The sequence below is a fragment of the Lagenorhynchus albirostris genome, chromosome 11 (genome assembly GCF_949774975.1).
Source record: "Lagenorhynchus albirostris chromosome 11, mLagAlb1.1, whole genome shotgun sequence".
Taxonomy (NCBI): Eukaryota; Metazoa; Chordata; class Mammalia; order Artiodactyla; family Delphinidae; genus Lagenorhynchus; species Lagenorhynchus albirostris.
The window spans coordinates 25,302,721-25,328,606 of record NC_083105.1 but is presented as its reverse complement, the minus strand read 5'-3'; the positions used below and the strand labels follow the sequence as shown (position 1 = coordinate 25,328,606).

Here is a 25,886-nt window from a genome sequence, read left to right as displayed (position 1 = left end):
TGAGGGGACAAAATAACCTACCTAGAGCTGCCCGTTAGGCAATTGGAAATAAGTTGTAGGAAAACTGAGAAAGGGCCATAGAAGTAAATGAATATTTGGGAAACATCCCCTGAGAAAGCATTTGGTACTGCTGTCCATGCCACTCTTCTTGGACTCAGTGATAGCATTTTCTAATCAATCTCCCACCTCTCTGATACTTTTACCTTTTGGGGTTCCTTTTCTTTGGGTCTCTGGTTCCTCAGCCTTGTTGCCTCTCATTCTAACCATTCTTTTGGGCTGATCTCATCCTCTCTCACAGATTCAACCACTGCTAATATACTAACTCTCACATCTCTCTCTCTTTCTCTTGAGCTCTGGACTTCAATGGCCAGCCTCTAACTGGACACCAGTATCCACTTGGGTGTCCCCTGGGGAGCTCAAACAGACACATCCAAAATCACACTCTTTATCCCCCTGCCAGGCTTGCTCCCCTTACTGTGTTCCCAATATCATTGAATGGCAACATCATACACCCGGTGGCCACACTAGAAATTTGGGAGTTGTCTGTGGCCACTCTCTTTTCCTCACACTTCCCCCAAAGTGTAGGGGACGCCTGTCAATACCACTTCCCTGATGTGTCCCACAGCCTTTCCTTCTTCGTTCCCGCTTCCACTGTCTGGTTGAGGCAGTCCATTATCTCTCACCTGATGAACTGTGACAACAGGCTCCTAACTGGCCTGTCCATTTAGGAGTTTCATCCCTGTCCATTTTATTTCTAGTTTCATCCCTGTCCATTTTATTCTTTAAAATACCACCATATCCAATTTTCTAAAATGCAGATCTGATTGGGTCTCTGTCACACACTTGCTAAAACCCTCAGTGGCTCCCCAGGGCACTTGGAACAAAACATAGACTCCTTTGGAAGGCACCACTGCTTCCCTGTTCATGATGCAATACCTATTTACCCCTCGAGCCTCGCCCACTTGCACCCTGCGGCCCAGCCATTCTGAACAGAGCCGAACGCCGTCACCCCTGTCCCAGAAGGCCCCTCCCTCTTCCAGAGTGTCCTCACTGACCCCTCCTCCTCACCAGGAGCAGCTTAGATGCCACCTGATCTGGAGGGTGTTCACTGATCCCGCCCTTGCTTTCTGAGTCTCTCACCTCTCATCTGGGCTGAGAGTCCTTCCTTTGCATGCCTGTGGCACCCTGAGCTTATCCTTCCAATGACCTTATCACATTATAGTGTAACTGACAAATTCCTCATCTGTCTCCCTCACTAGATGGTAAGCCCCTGGAGGGCAGAGACTGTCTTTTATTTATTGCTGGCCCTGCAGGGCACTCAATAAATATGTGCTGAGTAAATGAAAGAAACTAGGAGAGTGGTGAGCTTTCTGAGAGAATGAATGTGACGTTTGAGTATTACTGTGTGCATCAGCATGAAGAATCCTTATGATATTCTGTATTTGATTGTGTCTTGACTCTGTTGATGTCAATATCCTGGTTGTGATATCATATTACAATTTTGTAAGATGTTACTATTGGGGGAAACTGGGTGAACTGTAGTGGGGCCTCTCTGTATTTTTTTCTTACAACTGCGTGTGAATCTACAATTATCTCAAAATGAAAATTTAATTAAAAACACAACAAAACAGTGACTCCTAAATGCCACAGAAGTGCAGTCACCCCAGAGCCCCTGGAATTCAGAGCACAGTATCTGTGTTGGCTTTTGTCATGGATAATACAGTGCTGGCCCAGATCCTTCCTTTGGGGCTGGTGTACCCATCCTAAACATCAATATATTTTCTTAAAAGCTCCCCTGGGGTAGCTAGGGTTGAGAACTACCAATTTATGAAATAATGAGTATAAATGAGTCAATAATCAAATAAGGGAAGAAACAAAAAATGCTTTATAGTCTCATTGCAGCAATTTTGAATGACATGGTAAAATTGCAAACACACAAGTCAGCAGTGGATTCAAACAACTGGGCAGTGAATTCTGAGAGGCAAAGACCCAAGATGCAGGGCGCAGGCAGTTTCTGCAGATAGCAGTTGTAGGCCCTCATCAAAGGATGCAGGGAGGCCTATGAGAGCTTGGTCACCTCAGGAGCACATAGAACCACTACCTCCGGCATCTGTTAACGGTGGGTGTGGATACATGGTACGTATGTTAAAGAAAGGCTAAAAGAAATATTTGCTTAAAAAAAAAATTCACAGTTTTCAAGAGAGTTAATCAACATGTACTGTACTTTGATAAGGATGATTTCTTTTGCTCCTGGGTGGGAGTGGTCGTCTTGCGCGGTTTTGCTGTTCAAAATGTCCAGGCAAAGTCCATGTCATTGGTGATGGTGGAAGTGAAAAAAATAACGTAATTAGAAGTGAGTCCTTGTTATTTGGTACAAGATATTCATTTTTTCTGCACCGATATGCCCATTACTTTTTAAAAATTATTATTAGAATAATAATCGTATAGGAAATAGAGCTCTTTTATTCTACTACTTTTGGTTCCAAGCATAAAATCAAAGGCACTGTTTGGGGTGGGGGGGTGCATTTTGTCAAAAACGTGGCACAACTATTAAAGGTCACAAATCAGGGACATAGATGGTGAAATATAAACCATGGTTCTATTTTTACCTAATCATACATATTTCTAATCAGAGATTTTAAAAGATCAATATATAAAATAAAAATGATGGACTTCAATTATTACATCTTGTGGAGAGACCTACCATAGGCCCATACAAGTCGCCCATGCACTCATTCCCCTGACACCAGTGTCTGGGCCTGACCCTGGTCTGAAACTGAGAAGTGGGCAAAACTGGTCTTGGGTCTCTCCATCCACTGACCCCCAGGTCCCCCCCACAGCCAGGCCACACTTCCTCATGCCTGTGCTCTTGTGACTTCCAGTCACCCTTTCTGCTATTCTGTCTTGAAACCACAGCAGGTCCCACTCTCCCACCCTCTACCTGGGAAGTTCCTACTTATTCTTCAAAATCCAGCTCAAACATCACCTCCTCTTAAAGACTCTTCTGGGACTTCCCTGGTGGCACAGTGGTTAAGAATCCGCCTGCCAATGCAGGGGACAAAGTTTCGATCCCTGGTCTGGGAAGATGCCACACGCCATGGAGCAACTAAGCCCATGCGCCACAACTACTGAGCCCATGCACCACAACTACTGAGCCCGCACGCCACAACTACTGAAGGCCGCATGCCTAGAGCCCGAGCTCCACAACAAGAGAAGCCCCCGCTCACTGCAACTAGAGAAAGCCCGCGTGCAGCAATGAAGACCCAACACAGCCAAAAATAAATAAATAAATTTATATATATATATAAAAAGACTGTTCTAAATGCCTCAGGCATAGATCACATTTTTTGCTTTTGCTCCCAGACCCCTCACTATCACTGCTGTATCGTTTGCCCTATTGTATTGTATTGTATAGTATAGGTCCAGGGTGCAGAACTATGTCCTATTGGTCTTTGTGTACTCAGAGTCTTAAAAAGAACCCGATACGTTGTATGCCTCCAATATATACATGGTGAGTGGGGGAAGGAAAGAAAATGGATGAAGAACCAGTGGATTCTACCACCGCCATAAATTACCATCTTAAGCTTTTAAACTGATACTGGAACACATATTACTAAAACGTCTTGTTAAGGGATGTTATTTAAACTGAGTGACTTCTATATTCAAGATTTTAAAGAGAAGAAGACATTGACCCCACTACCTACTTCTTCCACCCCCCCTCCCCTACACTCTACTCCAGATCCTCTAACCTTAATTGTGTGACCAGGAGATTTGACAAATGAGAAATGTGTCATGTTTTTAGATAGGAAGGTTGATTTTGTAAAGCTGCCAATTTTTCTGAAATTAATTATGTTTTATGGAATTATAATAAAAATGTTACAAAAAATTGGTCAGGGAGTTGGGTGTTGGGTTAGGTAGAACTTTGCATAATGATTCTGAGGTTCATCTAGAAAGATAAACAAATACTTTTTTTTTTTTTTTTTTTTGCGGTACACGGGCCTCTCACTGTTGTGGCCTCTCCCGTTGCGGAGCACAGGCTCTGGACGCGCAGGTTCAGCGGCCATGGCTCACGGGCCCAGCCGCTCTGCGGCATGTGGGATCTTCCCGGACCTGGGCACGAACCCATGTCCCCTGCATCAGCAGGTGGACTCTCAACCACTGCGCCACCAGGGAAGCCCTCCATGTATATATTTTTATTACTTCATATCTGAAATTAACCTGAATTTCCAAATTAATAATTTATAATATCAGAGATAGTGGGATAGTGGGATTGTTCAGGTTCTGCTTAAAATAAAAATTCTGACTATTTAATAAAAAACAAACATTGAGGCAGAATATTTTAGAATTAGGGATATTTACTTAATTGAATTTAAGAATATGGGACTTACTTGTCATTATACTTGGAAGCTTGACATTCACATTTTCTTTATTCTTTGACACCCTTTTCGTTGCTTGCTGGATTTGCCATTGTTTTGGAGACAGTTTCAGCAGAAAAAATCCATAGTGCATGTACTCTTTAAGGAGGAATTCTGTTTTTGCTATTTCACTACTCAAAAGAAATAAAGATATGATTAGATATACCTGTGTGAAATCATGTTCATTTTTTAAAAAACATTTTACAAAAGTCATTTTCTTGGTCATGTATTTGAATAATAATTTGTTTAACAAATATTGTAAATATGGCCATAAAAATATGGGCTTCGGGCTTCCCTGGTGGCGCAGTGGTTGAGCGTCCGCCTGCCGATGCAGGGGACACGGGTTCGTGCCCGGTCTGGGAAGACCCCACATGCCACGGAGCGGCTGGGCCCGTGAGCCATGGCCACTGAGCCTGCGCGTCCGGAGCCTGTGCTCCACAATGGGAGAGGCCACAACAGTGAGAGGCCCGCGTACCGCAAAAAAAAAAAAAAAAATGGGCTTCAATAAGATATGAGACAAGAGACAAGAAACCTGTAGGACGGCTTCCCTCGTTACACAGTGGTTAAGAATCCTCCTGCCAATGCAGGGGACATGGGTTCAAGCCCTGGTCCGGGCAGATCCCACATGCTGCGGAGCAACTAAGCCCGTGCGCTACAACTACTGAGCCCGCACTCTAGAGCCTGCGAGCCACAACTACTGAGCCCATGTGCCACGACCACTGAAGCCCGCGTGCCTAGAGCCCATGCTCCGCAACAAGAGAAGCCACTGCAATGAGAAGGCTGCATATTGCAACGAAGAGTAGCCCCCGCTCACCACAACTAGAGAAAGCCCCTAAGAAGAAACCAATGCAGCCATAAATAAATAAATTTATAAAAAGAAACCTGTAGGAATGTTATTTGAATAAAACATGCCCGAGGATATGCACACATAGAATAGACTGATGATCGTGTTACTGAGCAAGGCCTCACTGCCCAGTGCGCATAGATGCCAGTACTATGGCACCGGCTTTTGAGAAAAGAAAGAGCTTTACTGAGAGGTTGAGCGGCAAGACGACAGGAGGCAAGCCTCTCAAATCTGTCTCCTTGCCTGTCAACCTCTCAATAAAGCTCTTTCTTTTCTCAAAAGCCGGTGCCATAGTATTGGCTTCTATGCGCATCGGGCAGCGAGCCCTTGCCTGGAACAATTTTGGCGACCACAAAGGGACATAGGGCTTCTGAGTGCCTGCCAGAGGCACTGTGGCCCTTAGTGGAGTGTGTGCCTTGCCACCAATCCAGAGTGGCTACCTAGACCGAATCTGTCTAGAGGGTCACCTGTCAGGTTCCTGCTTCCCCAGCCTGGCACTCCAGCTTCCTTGGTGCTACTTTCACTTTTGAGAAAAGAAGCAACTCCTGGATCAGAGGTCTTTTGGGCGAGTAAGCTCATTAAAATGCACCTGTGCCTGTCTAATAACCTTGTTGGGATTATAATTTAGAGCTCCAACCTGGGGAGATTTTTGTTGGGTTAGATTCCCAAACCTTGGGTTAGAGTCCCAAGGCCAAGATCATGGGTTAGAGTCCCATATTAAGGGAGACAATATAAAAGGTTCTAGCCACTGAGGTACTCAAAGGATGGGGTTAGAGTCCCAGGCCTTTGGTTTCATTGTTTATCTATGTTTGTCTGTGTCTGACTGTTTTATTTGTTAGGATTGGCTGATAGCGGTTGGCTCTTGTATGACTGTACCAGAACTTTATTAAACCAGATATGAATGAGGGCCCTCTGACTCAGGAGACCAAAGACATTGCTCCCTGACTAGAAACCTTGCCTTATGGAGGTGTGGGGTTTTTTTTCTCACTTGTCCCTAATATGATTGCCCGAAGGTATTGATACAGGGGTGTATTCTTAATGGAACCAGCCCTGATTACCTTGTTGGGGTGAGAGGGTAAAGGAGAAATGAGGGCGTGTAAAGCAGGAAAATCCTCCATCCCAGAGGAACATACCCTGTTCTTGGGTTAAAGGAATTCTATATAATTGGACACATTTTGGTTTTCCCTTACTGAGAATTTTAACCCTATTTTGCATGAGCCAAACTAACAGGGAGTTAGCATTGAACTGCTTTTAAGTCTCTCTCTATGTAAAAGGAAAGTTTGCTTGGAGGAACAAACATTGGTGGTGGTGCTTAAGGCCATGGACTACATACATGGAGGCCTTGGGCTGAATGCATTCCACCTAGAAATAGCCCAGACGTCTAGATTAGCTCATCTGTGATCTCTGCTGGGGAGGTAAAATGTTTTGGTCGTCTACCAGGAAGATTAAACACCAACATGCTCAGAAAGGAAGTGAGGGCTTGGGTATTTCAGCCTGTATCTTCCTGAATTCCTCTCTCAAATTCAGCTCCAACTGAGTCTAAGACAGCCTCCTCACTTCACTTTCTTCAAGGTGGTCCAGTCACCTCTCTCACCCTCCTCCTCATCGGGTAAGTTTTCTGAACTGGCGAGGGAGACAGTCTGGACTTTCACAGGCCCCTCTGCAATAGGCAAGCCTGCCCTTAGCACACAGGGGAGAATTATTAGGAGCCTCTGGCCAAATTGACTACAGGCTTGGAGCTGCCGGGCAGCTTCCTCAGCAGCTGGTAGCATGCGTGACTTTCAAGCCACAGTTCTTGGCAATCACCTCTAATGGAAAGTTTCCAGTGTTCCCTAAGTGAACCCTCACATCCATGCTGGCCATCTTTGACTCCTCATTGGATTCTCGGGGGAATTCATACAGCCAAGTTGTGAATAGTCACTACTTCATTTGCTTGCTTCTTTCCAGAAACCAACTAGGAGAAGAAATTGGTTCCCAAATTGTACGGTTCTTGCTTTCTCCCTCACACCTCTTGAGGCTGTCTGCTGTTCTGGGTGGGGTGGGGTCGGCGGGAGTGAGGGAAGGCCATTTTCTAGAGGTTTGCAATCCGTAGACTGTTCTCAGCTCTTGGGTTTGAAACCTGGGGTACTGGCTAACTGTTGACTTATGAGTTGCTTGTTTGCACACTCTCTCCAAACGTCCATTCTCAGGGGGGCCAGCTAACCCCTCAGAATCAGCACTAAGGTGGAATCATTGAGGGGGCAAGCCCTGAGTGTGCCCAGGTGCTTCCTACAAAGGAACAAAGTATGCCCTGAGCCCCAGATTGGCAAACCCTGGTGCTTTCCTTCATCTCCCATGAACTCAGGGGTTTTCCAGGTGCAGCCAGCATTGCATCCCACGGACGTCGAGTCTCTGATAAGACTGATGTCGGGCCCAATCCATGGAGGCTGGGAAGAGGCAGCAGGCATTTGCTAACGGCAGTTGTTCCAGGCTCTTCCGTGTTTTTGCTGGCCAAGAAGTAAAGTGCTTGGAGCACAACGATGGAGGCAGCCCGGTCAGCCAACAACAGAGCTCCTGCTTCACGAAGGGGCTTTTTTTTCCTCCAGAGGATGGACTTCCACATGGAGAAATCTTGGCTGTCCTACCATCAGCTCTGCCTTGCACTGTGAATATCAACTTTCCTCAGATCAAGAGGTAGCAGGTACAAGTCACTTGACTGTTTTTTCTAACTTATTTTGCAATTTTTTCAGCAGTGTAACCAAATTAGGTCTTTATATCACAATAAGAATTTGCAGAATAGATGTAAAATCATGGTTCAGAGGCAAGACCCTCAGGAAAAGCCTGTCTTGCCTGCAGTCAGAGCCTAATGATGATCTCGACTTACTCCATTTGGCTTCGCCTTGGGCGCCCTGTGGCCCTCCCGCCATACGAAGGGGGAAGTCCTGCGTGGCGTGCCAAGACTTCTACCAGCAATCCTCCTACAGCCACAACCAGCCCTACCCTCATACCCTCCTTACCAGAGAGTCAGAAGGGATCGACTCCCCTCCCCGTACATGCCAGCGTATTCAATTGAGTCCACGTGGTCCTCTGCCTCAGGCAGGGCAATATCCCTTAAGACAAGTTCCTGCCGATCTAGATGACCAAGGTCAACCCAGGGGGTTGGTATCTGTGCACTCCCCCCTTTTCTACCTCTGATCTATGTAACTGGAAAAAAACCATATTTAAAGCCCAGCTTTCTGTACATGCCTGATGCCCCCATTCCCTTGTTGGGGCAAGATCTACTAACAAAATTAAATGATTTTCTCACCAGACATTAAAGTACTCCCAGATCAAACCTGCGCCCTCTGAGCTGCACTATTACAACTGGGAGACCCGTCCTTGAGGAAATTCCACAAAAGGTAAGAGCGGATGTTTGGGCTGCAGGAAGGCCAGGGAGAGTCAAGATGCCTGACTCAATAGTAGTAAAACTCCATCCAGGCACCAAGGCTCCCAATTTAAAGCAATACACTTTAAACAGGCATTCAAAGAAAGGTGTAAACCCTCTGATAACCACCTTTCTTAAATGCCAATTAATCGGACCTCGTCAATCCCCATATAACTCTCCAATCCTGCTGGTACAAAAACCCGGGGCCAGAGATTATTGTTTTGTACAGAATTTGAAAGCCATTAACCAAACTGTAGGGGATATACATCCCGTGATGCCAAATCCTTATACTTTGCTTCTAGTAAAACTAAGGAAACTTCAGACCAAAATGCAACCCTCACTTTAAACTTTCTGGCAGACTGGGGACAAAGTCTCCAGGGGAAAAGCGCAAATTTCTCAACTGACTGTAAAATACCTAGGATTTGAGTTATCAAAAGGAAAAGATCCCTTATTGCTGGATCGAAGGGAAGCGTTAGCTAGGGTAGCTGTACCCACGACCAGAAGGCGATTGCTAGGATTCTTAGGAACGGCTGGGTTTTGTAATATTTGGATTCCTAACTTTGGACTCCTGGCCAAACCCCTATACGAGGCTCTTGAAGGAAATGACAATGAGCCATTAAGTGCACTGTGGAATGCCGTAAGGCATCTCATACCATACAAATGACTGAAGAAGTCTGTTCTAGCTGTCCTAACCTAACTCATCAGCCTTTAGAAAATGCAGATATGGATATGTTTATGATCGGGAGCAGCTTCGTGGACTGGGGACTCCAGAAGGCGGGGTACACAGTAGTAACTCCTCAGGAACCTTAGAAGCAGAAGCCCTCCCTCCAGGTACGTCTGCCCAGAAGGCAGAGCTCACAGCCCTCGTAAGAGCCCTGTGCCTCAGAGCTAAGAAAAAGGTAACCATTTATACTGAGTATGCCTTCTCTGTCATGCATGCCCATGGGGCCATGTGGAAAGAGAGACATCTACTAACATCAGGAAGGGAAGAAATTAAGAGGAGATACTGGCCTTATTAGACTCTATTATAATGCTGGAAGAAGTAGCCATAGTACATTGCCCGGGCCACCTAAAGACTGATATTAATAGAGCTAAAGGAAATATTCTGGCTGATCAGGCTACAAAATGGGCAGCCAGAACCCCAAACCCAGATCCTAAGGCCCTAGCACTCATTCCACTTACTCCTGTTCAAGCTCAGTATTTAGAAATGGATTCAGAGAGAATAGAGGAAGGGGGATTTCATGCTGATTCTCAAGACTTAGAGGGTGATCAGTACCAAACAACCAAACAAGGCTGGATTTATACTGAATAGGGACTAGTGCTCATTTAATGGAAAGAATTACTACTCAGCTACATCAAGGAATGCATCATGGGAGGGAGGCAACCTATCATTGTCTACGACAGTTTATTGTTGGTCCACAGATGCAAAGGACCATTTAAAAGGTAATACAGAATTGCAGGATCTGCAACAGAAAAATACTAAAACCAGGCCACCCACAGTAATAAAAGGGGTGCAAACCCGACAGACAGAACCAGGAAATGACTGGCAAATAGACTTTAATATATGCTGGTATTTGTGGACACCTTCACAGGATGGGTCGAAGCTTTTCCACGTTGGACAGACAAAGCTTCCAAGGTAACAGAGGCCTTACTGAAAGAAATTATCCCTCGTTTGGGGTTGCTTCATTCAATTAAATGACAACAGAGGTAACTCAAGGGGTGTCTGCAACCCTCAGAATACCATGGAAGTTACATGCTTCATGGAGACCTCAGTCTACGGGAAAGACTGAAAAGATGAATCGTACCTTTAAAGACAATTGCATTAATATGTAAGGAAATCCACTTAACTTGGGATAAGGTCTTATACCAGTTTCCCTGCTTAGGGTAAGGGTAGCCCCTAGAAGTAAGTTCCAGTTGAGCCCTTATGAAATGTTATATGGGAGACACTTCCTGAAGACTAAGTATTATTGTAGTCTTGAAAATGATCATACTATAAAAGAATTAGATACTATAGAATGTGTACAGTCTCTAGGTGTTACTTTATCTGCTATATCTAAATATGTTTCTAGTCCATAAATGTTTCCCACAGACATTCCCCTGCACTGCATAATCTCAGGGGATTGGGTCCTCCTTAAAACTTGGAAAAATCAACACCCTGAGAATCAGCTGCAACCTGAGTGGAATGGACAATTCCCAAACAGGGCACACTCTCCATGGACTGGAGGAAACAGGAGGACCCAACCGTCCTAACACAGGAGGGAAACCCACTACTGATTTGCCCACGCTCATTACACTTGTGAACCCTTAACTGACCTTAAATTACTTCTCCAAAAGAAACAGGAGAGCTAAGGCTCCACCTGGCCAGGAAGAGAAATGCAGACAGCCTCAACCTGAGTCCAGATCAGGCCTATATAAATCCAAATTCAATCACTCAAAATAACATATTTTCTTGCATTCCCAAAGAAATAAGGTCCATTTTTGAAGGACTGTTAAAATTAGGAGTTATAGTTCTGTGTATCTTAGAGTTAATCCTTTTACTCATCAAATTTTGTACTTATTGTCTGCATTTTATTTTAAAAAGGCCTCCCCAGCTCGCATGATGATTGCCAAGACGTAAGAGTTCAAGGTGGGACTCATAAGTAGTTACATTTAAGTGCAAAACAATTTCATTCCTCTTATAAAAATCTAAGCCCTTTAATCAGCAGGGAGCAGGTAGGGCGGTCTTGCCCTCTTTCCCTCAAGACTGAGGAGGTGTACAAAGAAAAAGGAAACTGAAACAGCATGTAAAACATTGACCAGGGGCTTCCCTGGTGACGCAGTGGTTAAGAACCCGCCTGCCAATGCAGGGGACATGGGTTCGAGCCCTGGTCCGGGAAGATCCCACATGCCGCGGAGCAACTAAGCCCGTGCACCACAACTACTGAGCCTGCGCTCTAGAGCCCGTGAGCCACAACTACTGAGCCCGCGTGCCACAACTGCTGAAGCCCACCCACCTAGAGCCCATGCTCCGCCACGAGAAGCCACCGCAATGAGAAGCCCGCGCACCGCAACGAAGAGTAGCCCCCACTCAACCCAACTAGAGAAAGCCACGCGCACAGCAGCAAAGACCCAACGCAGCCAAAAATAAATAAATAAATATTAAAAAACAACAACAACAACAACAACAACAACGACATTGACCAACTTAAACTGGTTTGCCTCAAATAGGTTGTTGATTCATCAAACTTTGAGTTATTTTAAAGACGGCACCGTGCATGTGCTAGACAGGAACCCATGTCTCCAGGATGACCCCAGAACAAAGAATCTTCAGTCTACGAACTTAAAGAATAGAAATGTTGCCACCAGAGCCCTTTACAAAGAGAAGAGTCCTTAAATGAGGAAAATCTGGCTTCTAGCAGCTCGAGTAGCTTATGTGGACTGACTTAAGACTAGCCAATCAGCTTATTCCCCCAACCCCTCACATTTCGCCCCAAACCCTGGATCAGGGAGACAGATTTTAGCCCTGCCTCCTGCCTCCTTGTCAGTCAACCTCGCAGTAAAGCTCTTTCATTTCTCAAAAGCCCGTGCCATAGTATTGGGTGCTATGTGCATCAGGCAGTGAGCCCTTGCTTGGTAACAATAGATTTACTCTCCTTATTTCTGAGGGAAATATTGTGTTAAATTTCAGACATAGGGAGAAATTAGAAGACAGCAAAAGATGGCACTTATGTAAGAAGAAGAAGGGAAACTAACACTCAGCGAGCATCTATGGACCGGGTAATATGCAGGGCACATTGCATGTATGATTTCATCCTCAGTACAGGATAATGCTGATGATAATAATAATAATACATATTGTTATTCCTATCTTTTGGAAAAAGAAATAAATGACTTGCGAAGTCATCTGTGTGGTAAATGAGCAAAGTCAGCACACAAACCTGGGTCTGTCTGACTCAGATGCTCACACTCTCAACAATACCCGGTGACTTGGACAGAAAGCCTTCCCCCAGCCTCGCATTGCTTTCCCATAAAATCATGTTACAAAATGGACCCAGAAGGAATGTTGAAAATAACAATGAAGGTCCTTGTGAAAGGGAGCTCCACTCTTATCCTTCAGAGCCTGCCTTATCCATACCCTTGTCAATACCCTTATCAATATTACTCCTCTGTCTTCAGCCTCAGTACTTCTTTTGCTCAGAACCTCCCTTAAGTCCTGCTGGGAGTGATATTCAAGAGTCAATAAATGGCGGGCTCATGTATCAGCCGTCAAAAGATGTTGGGAACCCCTCATTCTACCACCACAGTATTTTTAGACTGAAAGCCTCTCTGATGTTCTACAAAGAACAGGATTAAAATGGCTACAACTGCACAGCTTCCAAGCAAAAGCTTCAGAATAAGCTCCCTTTCTCTGTGTAAACAGATGTCCAGCCCTCCCTTCAGCAGAGGGCCTCTGTGGGTCATCCTGAGCCCAAAAAGAGAAGAGGAAGTATATAGCAGATGCTTGCATCTCTTTGCTCTGTTAGCAGCCTGTTTTTCATGACCTTTTGCCCCTTTCTAGTGTGACAAGACACATAAACGACAAGCAAGTTCTCTATGGCCAGGCTGTTTGGAAGGTTTAACTGGGTGGCAATTGTGTATAGTTACTGTACTTTATGCAAACATAGAGGCTGGTACTCTAGTTCTATAAAGAGAATCTTCTAATTACATCATGGAGGGAAGGAAGGTAGGACAGGATTCTTCAACTTGGAGCACTTTCAACCTTAGGCTCCTGACGAAAGAGGTTGCTGAAGCCAGAATGCGTTTGAAGCACACATTTTGTTAGTAGCAATAGTTTCCAAGAAACTGTCATCCAGTTCACTTGCTGTGTTTCAGACAAGCTATTGTCTTCCTCCCAAAAAAGTCTGGGATGTAAGTCTAGGACTTAGTTTTAGAAAAGAGAGAAACACTGAGTCCTCAAAAAGAAAAAACAAGTTTTAGCATGACTCGATACCAAGACCAAGTGTCTCCTGGATCGTGAAATTTCTGTTTAAGGATGTGACAGAAGGAAGCTTCTTGAGATATTTAAAATTAGATCAAGTTGACATCCACTTGACCATAGAAGAAAATATCCAAGGTTTAAAAAGAGTAGCTGGTATTAGAATAATTTTATCCCAACTCCTGCTCCTGTAATTTTTGTCATTATAAATCCCAGTTTTTTACTCTTTTTTGAAAAATTTTATTTTATTGAAGTATAGTTTACAATTTGTTAATTTCTACTGTACAGCAAAGTGATTCGATTACATATATACAGATACATTATTTTTCATATTCTTTTCCATTATGTTTTATCACAGGATATTGAATATAGTTCCCTGTGCTATATAGTAGGACCTTGTTGTTTATCCATTCTATACAGAATAGTTTGCATCTGCTAATCCCAAACTTCCAATCCTTCCCTCCTCCTTCCCCCTCCCCCCACCTTGGCAACCACAAACCTGTTCTCTATGTCTGTTAGTCTGTTTCTGTTTTGTAGATAAGTTCATTCACGTCATATTTTAGATTCCACATATAAGTGACATATGGTATTTGTCTTTCTCTTTCTGACTTACTCCACTTAGTATGATAATCTCTAGGTCCATCCATGCTGCTGCAAATGGCATTATTTCATTCCTTTTTATGGCTGAGTGGTATTCCATTGTGTATATGTACCACAGCTTCTTTATCCAGTCATCTGTCAATGGACATTTAGGTTGTTGCCATGTCTTGGCTACTGTCAATAGTGCTGCAATGAACATCGGGTGTGTGTATCTTTTCGAATTATGGTTTTCTCTGGATTTATGCCCAGGAGTAGGATTACTGTATCATATGGTAACTCTATTTTTAGTTTTTTGAGGAACCTCCGTACTGTTTTCCATTGTGGCTACACCAATTTACCTTTCTATCAACTGTGTTGGAGGGTTCCTTTTTCTCCTCATCCTCGTCAGCATTTGTTACTTGTAGGCTTTTTTTTTTTTTTTTTTTTTTTTGCAGTACGCGGGCCTCTCACTGTTGTGGCCTCTCCCGTTGCGGAGCACAGGCTCCAGACGCGCAGGCTTAGCGGCCATGGCTCACGGGCCCAGCCGCTCCGCGGCATGTGGGATCTTCCCGGACCGGGGCACGAACTCGTGTCCCCTGCATCGGCAGGCGGACTCTCAACCACTGCGCCACCAGGGAAGCCCTACTTGTAGACTTTTTAATGATGGCCATTATGACCATTGTGAGATGGTACCTCACTGTAGTTTTGATTTGCATTTCTCTAAGAATTAGAGATGTTGAGCATCTTTTCATATGCCTGTTGGCCATCTGTGGGTTTTTTTGTTTTGTTTTGTTTTTAGGCTGCACCGGGCAGCATGTGGGATCTTAGCTCCCCAACCAGGGATCGAACCCATGCCCCCTGCATTGGGAACGCAGAGTCTTAACCACTGGACCGCCAGGGAAGTCCCCATCTGTATGTCTTCTTTGGAGAAATGTCTCTTTAGATCTTCTGCCCGTTTTTCGATTGGGTTGTATTTTGGTTATTGTCTTATTTGAGCTGTTTGTATTTTTTGGAAATTTAGCCCTTGTCCGTTGCATCATTTGCAAATATTTTCTCCCAGTCTGTAGGCTGTCTTTTCATCTTGTCTATTGTTTCCTTTGGCTTTACAAAAGCTTGTAAGTTTGCCTATGTCCAATTTGTTTATTTTTTGCTTTTATTTCTACTGCCTTGGGAGATTGACTTAAGAAAAATTGGTACATAAATCCAGTTTTTAATATCAACCAAGTTAGTTTCAACCAAGTGTAAGTATAAATATAAAAAATACTCCCAATTATAATTGTAAGATGACTGTAAAAATATAAAAGCACCCCAATTTCAGAGATGGTAAAATGGGGGAAGAACAGTGCCTTAGAATGAAGATAAAAGGACACTTAGAAAATAATTTATTGTTTACCCCTAACATTGCTTTACTTCTTTTCAACTAATTTCTTGGTTTCTGTAATGACAAGTTAGAGAAATGTTTCAGCCAGAGGTCACTGTGTCCTGGCACCCAGGTAGAGATAATCCTTGATCGACAGATTACTTATTTTTAAAATGTGATAATACTTATGAAATCATCAACTGATAAGGATTAGTCCCACTGAGGTCTTGCCAGGCACAAGTAGGTTTCAGTGGGGCAAGGACACTTGATGAGGAGAAGACGGTGCCCGGCCTCACCTTTTCATCAACTGTACCTCCATACTCGCCTTCTTCAGCTCTGCTGTCATTTGGAGTTTGTTTATAGTTTCTTGTGCTGCCCTGAAAAGAAACAGATTTGTTAGTTTGCTTTGTATTGGGCTGTGTTCTGAGAAACTAAAAAGAAGAAAGAAGGAGGGAAAAAGGCGATCTGGCCAGAGTGAAAAAACGAACATTTTAAGAGCATCTACAGATCTCTGGTCGTTTTCTCGAAGGAACTCTTCAAAGGCCATTGCGTCTTCTTCGAGCTTTTTTTCTGCTTTCATGAATTGTCTTTCCTTCATTATTGTGTGTTTTTCAAACTTCTGAATTGTGTCTCTTTTGGTTGACAGAGCATACTAGGAATATTGAAAACAGAAGTGCATCAAGAACATGATTCCACATTTCTAGCACATTTCCATGGTCTCACAACAAAGGGAAAAATAACTGGCCTGGTCTGTGATCACTTGTATTAGAAATAACAGTATGCCCAATCTTGGGGCTACAGCCTTCATTGCATGTAGGGATTTTATTTTCAGGATAGTTAGAACGGGGACTCATGCCTTTCTTTCACTTTTATAAAGAGGTTCAATGTTGTTCCAAAATGGTTCTGCAGATCAAAATAGCTACATATCCCCTCAGGCTCTATCCTAAAAAAAGGGGGTGGTGGTCCATATCGCTCCAAAGAGCAAGTCTACTTAGTATTATTCAGTGTCCCTCCAATACTTTCTGGGCCTTGGGAAATTGGGCTGCCTGTAGCCACAAAAGCTTTCCTGTAGGAAGTACCATGGGAGAGTCAGGTTCCAGTGATTCCTCCAAGGGGGTAGGAGGGTGGGGGGGTGTTTAACCAGCCTCAGAGCATCCTGTTTAGATCCCCAAATACAACCTTGATAGCTAGCTGCTTTTTTTTTTTTTAGTACATAATATAAGAATCCACTTGGGTTTTTAATGCCATGCATGAAAAATAAAGTATAAACAAAGCCACATATATTATAATATAAATGGATTAGAATATGGAAATGAGATAACTTTAAAGAAACAACAACCAAAAGTTAGATACTCCAAGTTTAAAACCCCAAGATATTTCATTTATTACTTTGTTTGCCAAGTAGTTACTGAGTGCCTGGTGTGTGCCAGGTCTGTTTTTTTTTTTTTTTTTGCAGCACGCGGGCCTCTCACTGTTGTGGCCTCTCCCGTTCTGGAGCACAGGCTCAGCAGCCATGGCTCATGGGCGCAGCCGCTCCGCGGCATGTGGGATCTTCCCGGACCAGGGCACGAACCCATGTGCCCTGCATTGGCAGGCGGACTCTCAACCACTGCGCCACCAGGGAAGCCCCCTAGGTCTGTTTTAAGTGGTACTGATAGAGCAGTGACCAAAATAAACAGCATTGCTTTTACGAAGTATTCATTCTAGTAGAGCAAGGGTGTCGATTAAAGGAGAACAAGTGGTCCAGTGGGCAAGGGCAGGGGTTTAGCCCAGGAAAGCCTCACTGATATGGTGAACGTTAAACAGAGACTGGAAGGAAGTAGGATGCAAAGCATGCAGATATCTGAGGGAGAAGTGTTCCTCCCAGAAGGAAAAGCCTCCTGTGCAAAAGTCCTGAGGCAAGAGCATGATTGGTGTGTCCCAGGAACAGCAAGGAGGCCAGTGTGTCTGGAGCAGAGTGACAGAGTAGAGAGTGGTAGGAATGAGGTCAGAGAGCGAGTGAGCTGGGGACCAGAAAAGTCACCAGAGGTTTTCAGCAAAGGAGGGGCAGGTGTGGAGGACAGGCTGAGTTCAGAGAGCAAACGTGCGAGACCTGTGTTCAGAAGGTCTAACGTAATTCATGCGAGAGCTACTGGCAACACGGACCACAGTGGCAGCAGAGGAGGTCATGAAAAATAGTGTGATTACAGATATAGTTGGAAAAAAATATATTCCAAAGGATATTTGGGTGTGGGCTGTAAGAAGGAGGAGTTGAGGATAACTCCAATATTTTGGGCATAAACAACTGGAAAAATGGAATTGCTGTTTACAGAGATAGGGAGCACTGCCTGAGATTCCAATCTGCAGGGGCAGGAAGGGTATAGCAGGGGCAGCTCTGGCAATGCAAAGTTTGAGATGCCTATGGAGCATCTAAGTAGAGATGTTAAGAACTACGATTACAGTTGTTGAGTCTGGAGTTGCGTTTGTGAGTCTGGAGTTCAGGAAAGAAGATCAGGCTAGAGAAGTAAACTTGGAAGCTGTTAACAGGGCAGTAGAATTTAAAGCCTCCAGCCTGGAGAAGGGTAGATAGAGCGTGGGGTGAGGTGTGAGCCCTGGTCATTCCAGCATTTGGAGATCAGGGTGAAGAGGAACAAGAAAATTATGAAGGAGTGAGCTGCCAGTGCCATGGAAGAACCAAGACATAGAGAGGCCCAGAAACCAGCTGAAGAAGGTGTTTCAAGGGAGGGTGATCACCTGGGCCAATACCTGCTGGAAGTGAGTAGAGGGAAGACTGTGAAATGACCATTTGAATTTGGCAATGGAAGTGGTGTTGGTGGAATGATGAGAACAAAAGCCCCGAATGAAGTGGGTTTAGAAGAGGCTAGATCTTCAAGGTAGGAAAGGCAATGTATCTGGGGCATGAAATGGAAAAATAAAATGTCCAGGTGAAAATTTGGCAGGTATATGCAGGAAGTCTTCTATTTGGCTAATGGGAGAAAGAAATTATTTTAACTACCTCGAGCATAAATCTGTCTCTGTGGTCTTTAATAAATTCATGGACAGTCCTTTTTGTGTCTGCACCTTTAAAGAAAATTGAAATAGACTTAGGTTTGATTCATTATCCCTCAAAGATGTTGTATAAAATAAAAGGTATGTAATTAAATTATTGCATACAGTATGTATCTGACTTAAAAAAAATACCTTCAGATAAACCTTTTCGTAACCACTGAAAAATTACTTTACTAATATTAGCTACCATTTATTTTATGCCCATATTCCAGGAACTTCACTAGACTTTTAAAATATATAATTTAATTCTATTAATAACCCCAGTAAGGTTCTTATTACTATCCCCATTCTGTATGTGAGGTCCTGAAGCTCAGAGATGTCAAGATGCTCGCCCAAGACTGCACAGCTAACAAGTGGCAGAAAGGTATAGTCCCTGGTATCACCGTGTTGCCCAGCATTTGCCTATTTTTCATACAATTACAGTGCAGAATATGCACCTCCAAGAGCTTCTAAATAAGTTAACATGGCTTCCTTCTTCTACATTAATTATTGAATTCAAAGTCCTTTCCTAAGTGATTTTCTTGTTCTCTGAAGATTTTTTTGTTTTCCACAATTTGGGAAAGTACATGGATTTTGGGAGCCAAAGAAATTTTTTTTTTTAGTTACCACAGCAAATGCTGGGCACTCCATGTGTGTTCATCCTTCCTTCCTTTTAATTTTCAATTTAAAAATTTGGACAAGACACATTTGGGGGAAGATTTTATGACTCCATCATCGTACCATTAACCACTTTAACCTCATTAGCTTCAAACTGCTATCAATCTCATTTATAGACACTTCTTGATCTGATGAGTAAGAAACGCCCATGACATTTTGATGACCAGATTGCCCTCATTCATAGAGCAATAATGAATAGCTTGTACTATTTTAACAGGTTGACTTCAAAGAACATTAAAACAGGTTATGATTTTTTCAACAACAGGCAAACTTGCTTAATTCTATGAGCTTCTCAATTCTGGACGTAAGAGTTTCACGGCCTGAACAGTCAAGGCTCCACTTTAGAAAGTTTCTGTATTTCTACATCTGAAATGAGATGAGTGTAAAAGGTAGAACTGAGTGTAAAAGGCAGAGCTAATAGCTCTAATACTGTATCATTTTGGCTGTGACCTTCTTCCTTAGAGCCACGAAAATGAGTCATAGTCTATTTCTTTTCGCAGCTGCTGAACTTCCCTGACCAGGGATGGAACCCGCGCCCCCTGCAGTGGAAGCATGGAGTCTTAACCACTGGACCACCAGGGAAACCCAAGTCTATTTCTTGGAAAAGGTATGTTTTCTTATTTAAAATAGATTTTCTCCCAACTCTCAACCCCCATTTACAAAGGCCCCCTACCATATTATGAGACTGCATACTTCGTTTTTCTCACCTCCAGAAAAGCCCCCAAACCTAACATTAACAGTAACTATTCAAAACAATATTCTTAATCAAACAGTAATTTAGCCTTACCTTCTGTAAATCTGAGACTAAGAGTGGGATCTAGCCCCGGTTTTTCAGTTGAGGTACCACCTGTGTCAGCGAAGATTCCCATTTGGCCCAGGTATGAACGATTCTTCATTCGGGATGAAAAAGTAGACTTTTGGTAGATTTTCATGCTGTGTTCATAAATTTTTCCTGCCCAAGCGAAAAAGTTCAACAGAATTTCTAATATACGAAAATAATGTGTTAAAATAGTGATTGTGTATAAAATTATCAGGTGCAACAAGCCCTTTTCTCATTACTAATTCGTTAAACAAGCAACTTCGAGTTCTTTTGTCTGAAGGATTGTGCCAGTTTTCAATGCCTTCTCATACGAAGCTGAGCACAAGATCGGAACGTTCAGCCTTGATTAAACATACACTTCACAAACAGGAGACTGGAAAGTGTTCTGGTTTTATTTTCACGATCTCGTCTTGCTCAAAACGCAGTTCTCTTGGAGAGTCCACCGATTTGAAAGGATTGGTTCCGTGGAACTGAAAACTTGAGAGCAAATGGACCTCCCCAGTAGACATTAAAAAAACTCAGGCTTCCCATTTCTTGAATCTTTTCTCAATGTCGGATACGTTCAAACTATAGAACACATGCAGAAAACCATGACCTCACAGCTGAATTGGTTAGTAAGCATTTCTAGATTTTTTTCGCCTCATTCTAATTAGGATTTAAAAAATTTTTTGTAATCAACCTTTACTTCTAGTGATAAGCAAAGCAAACCTCATGAAATCGGAACCATGGATCTGCTTCTGTACTTGTATGACCCTGAGAGTGTGTGCCTTACTTGCCACACCTTCGTCCCAGCCCACTGATCTTGTCTTTATTTAAAATTTTGATATTTTATTCATCATGGATTTTTTTTGCATTAATTTTAATTTCTTACAATAGTGAATTAAAATGTTGCTTATTCTGATTGCTGAGTTTTTGCCTCCCCCTTAAATTTTGCACCCAAGGCAAGTACCTCACTTGCCTCACGCTAATCCTTGTCCAGATTTTTATATATATTTTTTGTATCATTCAAATTTCTCAATGAGCTTATGTAATTTTTACAATGAAAAACATAGCAATGATGTTTTCATTTGAGGGAAAAAGGTATTCAGGAGTTTATATAAAAGGGTGTGCTCACAACAGGAACAATGGGACAAAACATCCTATCTCAGGTTGCCCGTTTAAATACTTTTGTTTTAATTAATTTATTTTTGGCTGTGTTGGGTCTTCGTTGCTGCACGCGGGCTTTCTCTAATTGCAGTGAGTGGGGGCTACTCTTCGTTTCGGTGCGCGGGCTTCTTGTTGCGGTGGCTTCTCTTGTTGTGGGGCATGGGCTCTAGGTGAGCGGGCTTCAGTAGTTGTGGCACATGGGCTCAGTAGTTGTGGCTCCGGGGCTCCAGAGCACAGGCTCAGTAGTTGTGGCACACGGGCTTAATTGCTCCGCGGCATGTGGGATCTTCCTGGACCAGGGCTTGAACCCGTGTCCCCTGCATTGGCAGGCGGATTCTCAACCACTGTGCACCAGGGAAGTCCTGCCCATTTAAATATTGACATAAGCCTCCGTAATCTCAACGAGTCACATTTAAGACCCAAATGTCCCAGCAGCACTGTAGCAGATGATCAGGAATGCAGACTTTGGAGTGGACAAATCTGATTTTGAATCTTGATTTGGTACTTACAGATATGTAAGCAAGTTCATTTAACATTCAAAATATATTTCTGCCTACTGTGTGTCAGGCACGGTTCTGGGTGCTGGAGAGAGGGCAATTTTTTTTTAAAAGAACAACAAAAGAAGATAAAAACCATTGTTTTCATGGAGCCTACATTTTAATCCCTTAGCATCTCTGAGCCTCAGTTTCCTTCCATAAAATGGGAATAACAGTTCCACCTCTTAAGGCTTTCATGAGGATTCAATGAGGTTGTACATAAACAACCAAGCAGGATGCCTAGAATACGGGATGAAGTCAGTAAATGGGAGCTACCAGGTGCTAATCATTACTCATTAGCCTGTGTTTTTACTTCTAGTGACTATAAACACAAAGATGAACAGGAGAAAAAAAATATATTAAAGCGTATAAAAGAGAAAATATTAATAAAAACCTACAACATTGATACTATACTTTTCCAGATTACTGAAGTTTTTTCACAGGCATTAGGTTCATTCTGACAGGTAGAAAAGCAAGGTTGGTGAAAAATTGATAACAATCTGTTGGGTTGATGTATTTGCAATTTGGATGGCTAATACTAAAGATTTGCAGGAGATTTTCTTAAATTTATGCTCAGCACTCATCCCCACCCTTAAGATTCTGCTCACCTCTTTCTTGTCACATTTCCCCCTCTTCAATTCTTCTATTTAAATTCACTCCCTTCCTCATCCCTACTCTCATTCCCTTTATCCTCAAAGTCTATCTGCAATAAACACCTTTATCCATAGGTTCTGGCACTTTTTCACTCATAGAAAAACTGGAAGTTCTCTTTCCTCTAAGCCGACTGCTAATAGCAGACGTCTGCTCTTACTTCATCTCTTGGGTAATTCATAGCACACGTGAAGAGAATCAGTGGTCTCTAGAAGTTGTTATACTCCTATATTTCCATATGTATTAATCCCCCTATTGATTAATGAAGGGCTGGTGATGACCATAAAGGAGAAGAAGAGAACCAGCTATGCTTAGGAAGGGATTATAAAGTTCCCGAACTAAACCAATATGGTGTACCAACCAGGAAAAATAAGTAGAAGCTGGTGAATGTCTTCGCTGTGCAAAATAAAAATAGCAGAATGACTAAACAAAGGCTCTGTACCCAAATGAGAGGGAAAATGTTGCTGGATTGCACAGCAAATGCGTGCAAATTCACATCTAAAAGACATGTACAAATCCAACTTCTGATGGATGAAAAAGATAAAGAGCTCAGAAAACCAGGGATTGAAAATGGTGGTGTGTGATTGCAAGCCATCAGTTTTACAGGCTTGTGATTAAGAGCATGGACTCTCATTATGCTCCTTCATCCTCACCCCTCAATTTCCCCCTCTTTCAAAAGAGATGGTAAGGATAGCACCTACCTTGTGGAATTGTTAGGGGAGTTAGTTAGCATATGTCCCGCCCTTTGGACAGCATCAGGAGCACAGTAAGTGTTATGTAAGTGTAAGCTCATGGGGAAAGCGCTCTAAGGAGGGAAGATACTTGGTGTGTTTGAGAAACAGCAAGGAAACCAGTGGAGCTTAAGCACAGTGAACGGAGGGGAGTGACAGCCAAGGTCAAAGAGACAACAAGGGCCCTGTAGGTCATTTACTCAGTGGAATAAAGATCATTAAATGAATCACTCTGACTGCTGAGCTGAGAAGAGACTATAGAAGAGGTTGAGGGTCAAGTCGGGAGGCCTGTTGGGAGGTTACAGCCATCGAGAGGCAAGAGCTTATGGGGTCTCGGGATAGTAGTGGAAGTGGTGAGAGGCGCTCAAATTCTAGATATATCTGGAAAGTAGAGACTACATGACTGGCTGGTGGTTTGGATGTGGGGTATGAGATAAAGAGCCCAGGAAATAAAGAATGGAGTTGCCATCAACAGAGACAGAGAAGGCTGTCTCTGGGGAAAGGGGTGGGTGGGAAGAGCAAAGTTTCAGGTTAGAACATGGTAAGTTTGAGATATCTGTCAATATTAGACATCTAAGGGGATGTGGGTATAAAATATACTGTTCTTCCAAGTGAACACCATGCAGGTTGGTTTAATTCTTGCATTATTCTAACATTATGCAATCACACGTGGTTACCACATTATATAAAAGACTGAGTCAGGTCCTTTGATGCGTGTCATCGTAGGGGCAGCACGAATGGCACTGTGGAAAGACCCTGGCCTTTGGGAACAGGCAGGTTTGAATCCTGCCTCTGACTCCACCCAGCTCTTTCTCTTAGGCCTACCCGAGTAAACGCAGCGCACCTGAGCTGCTGCTTCTATCAAGTGTGGATACTCATACCTTTCTTACAGCCTTGTTGCAATTTCCAAGCACAGATAATGTATGGGAAGTGCCTACTGATGATAGACTGATAGGGAGATAATTGCTTATACTTTCTTCAGAGTAGATATCCAGATCTGTCCTCTTTCTGGTCCACTTTGTCTTGTGAATAACCACAGCACTTGAAAAGAATAGGAGAGGTAAGTGACAACTAGCTTTCCTAAGGAACCCTGAATTAAAGTTATTGAAACCCGGTCGTTTGAGAGGAACTGACCACCAATATCCATACAAATTTGGGAATCTGACTCACCTTAGGGCTGATTCTTATTATTCCAATCTTTGTGGAAGTGGAGAAAGAGGAATTTTTTTTTTTTTTTTTTTTTGCGGTATGCGGGCCTCTCACTGTCGTGGCCTCTCCCGTTGCGGAGCACAGGCTCCAGACGCGCAGGCTCAGCAGCCATGGCTCACGGGCCCAGCCGCTCCGCGGCATGTGGGATCTTCCCAGACTGGGGCACGAACCCGTGTCCCCTGCATCGGCAGGCGGACTCTCAACCACTGCGCCACCAGGGAAGCCCTAGGAATGGGGTTTTATAATGTCCAAACCTAAAGTCCCAGACCAATTCTAAATGAATTCACAGTAACAATATCTAGCACATGTTTTCTGAAGCAGTTTGTGTTTCATTTTCTCGACGACTCTCTCTACAATTCAATGAAAATGGATTTGCAGATTTTCTTATTAGGAGATAGAAAGCTGTTTGTCCCCCATATGCAAATGAAGATTTAGACAGATTCTCTCAGACTCAATGCCTTTCAAGTTTTTCCCACCTCATTCCAGCCCAGTTGGACAAATACTAGGAGAAAGGGCTGTGAACTGTGTCCTGGGATAGTGTGTGGAGACCAGCACTAGCAATTTTTTATTTACAGGAAAGCCGGGAGCCACTAGGTCCTTGGCCTGCTCTGGGACCCGCCTCTTTTCATTAGGTCAGAAGCAGAGCGTGACGGTGAGGAAATTACCTTCAGCTTGACCTTTAAGGACCTGCTGGCGTCAAGCTAGCTATTTGGTATGGGCTTTTCTGTTGACATTTCTGATGGCACCTTTTGCAAACTGAAAATATTACTGGAGTTCAAGAGGAAGGAAGAGTAGGGGAAAGAAATCAGCCAATTTGAGTCCCATGATGTGAAAAGTACTTTGTGAACCAAAAAGTGCTACAGGGATGCTGGTTATTTCTGAGGAAAAATGTGTTATCCTCACCACTCTATAATTATTTAACAATGACCGGAGGAGAGAAGTCCACTCTTAACCTTCTTGCTTCTGCAAACTTCTTGTTTGCAGGAGCTTTTTGGGGAATGTTGTCTATCTGGACTGTAATTGGATACACTCAGTTCACCCACAGATATAAATTCCCGTGAAGAAAAAGTATGATTTCTTTTAGATTTACCAAGAGCTTGTATGCTTTAAGAACATGGTATATTCTTTGAAGGACTGTTGGTTGAAATCAAATCTTTAACTTAATTGACCAGCAAGGCAAATAGCAGGATTAAAATAAACTACCAGTAATAATAATAATACTTCTTTAGAGCTAGGCACTGGGCCGCGTGATTTACATTTCATCTTATTTAAAGCTCAAACAAGTCCATGAAGTAGAATCAATTATTCCCATGATATGGATGAGGAAAATGAGGCTTAGAGAAATTAAGTAAATTGCCCAAGGTCAAATAGCTCATAAGTTACAGAAGTGGGATTACGACAAATTTACTGAACCCCACAGCCTTCTATGTGCCTATAATTTCACCCCGTGCTTAGTTTATACCTCTAATTGCAACATCTGCAAATATGCCTATAATTGCAAAATGTAGCAGATTCAAGTCTTTAGCAGAAATT

General features: G+C 43.2%; 1 protein-coding gene across 1 annotated transcript in view; it reads right to left on the bottom strand.

The window, feature by feature from the left end:
* CCDC38 (coiled-coil domain containing 38) overlaps nucleotides 1-25,886 on the bottom strand; it is a 41,026-nt gene that overhangs the window by 13,531 nt on the left and 1,609 nt on the right. The window contains exons 3-8 of the mRNA XM_060165664.1: nucleotides 20,048-20,212; nucleotides 18,551-18,615; nucleotides 16,044-16,207; nucleotides 15,852-15,932; nucleotides 4,389-4,546; nucleotides 937-985 (exon numbers count right to left, since the gene is read on the bottom strand). Coding sequence (XP_060021647.1) covers nucleotides 937-985; nucleotides 4,389-4,546; nucleotides 15,852-15,932; nucleotides 16,044-16,207; nucleotides 18,551-18,615; nucleotides 20,048-20,212 — 682 coding nt within the window. The remainder of the gene's footprint in view (nucleotides 1-936; nucleotides 986-4,388; nucleotides 4,547-15,851; nucleotides 15,933-16,043; nucleotides 16,208-18,550; nucleotides 18,616-20,047; nucleotides 20,213-25,886) is intronic.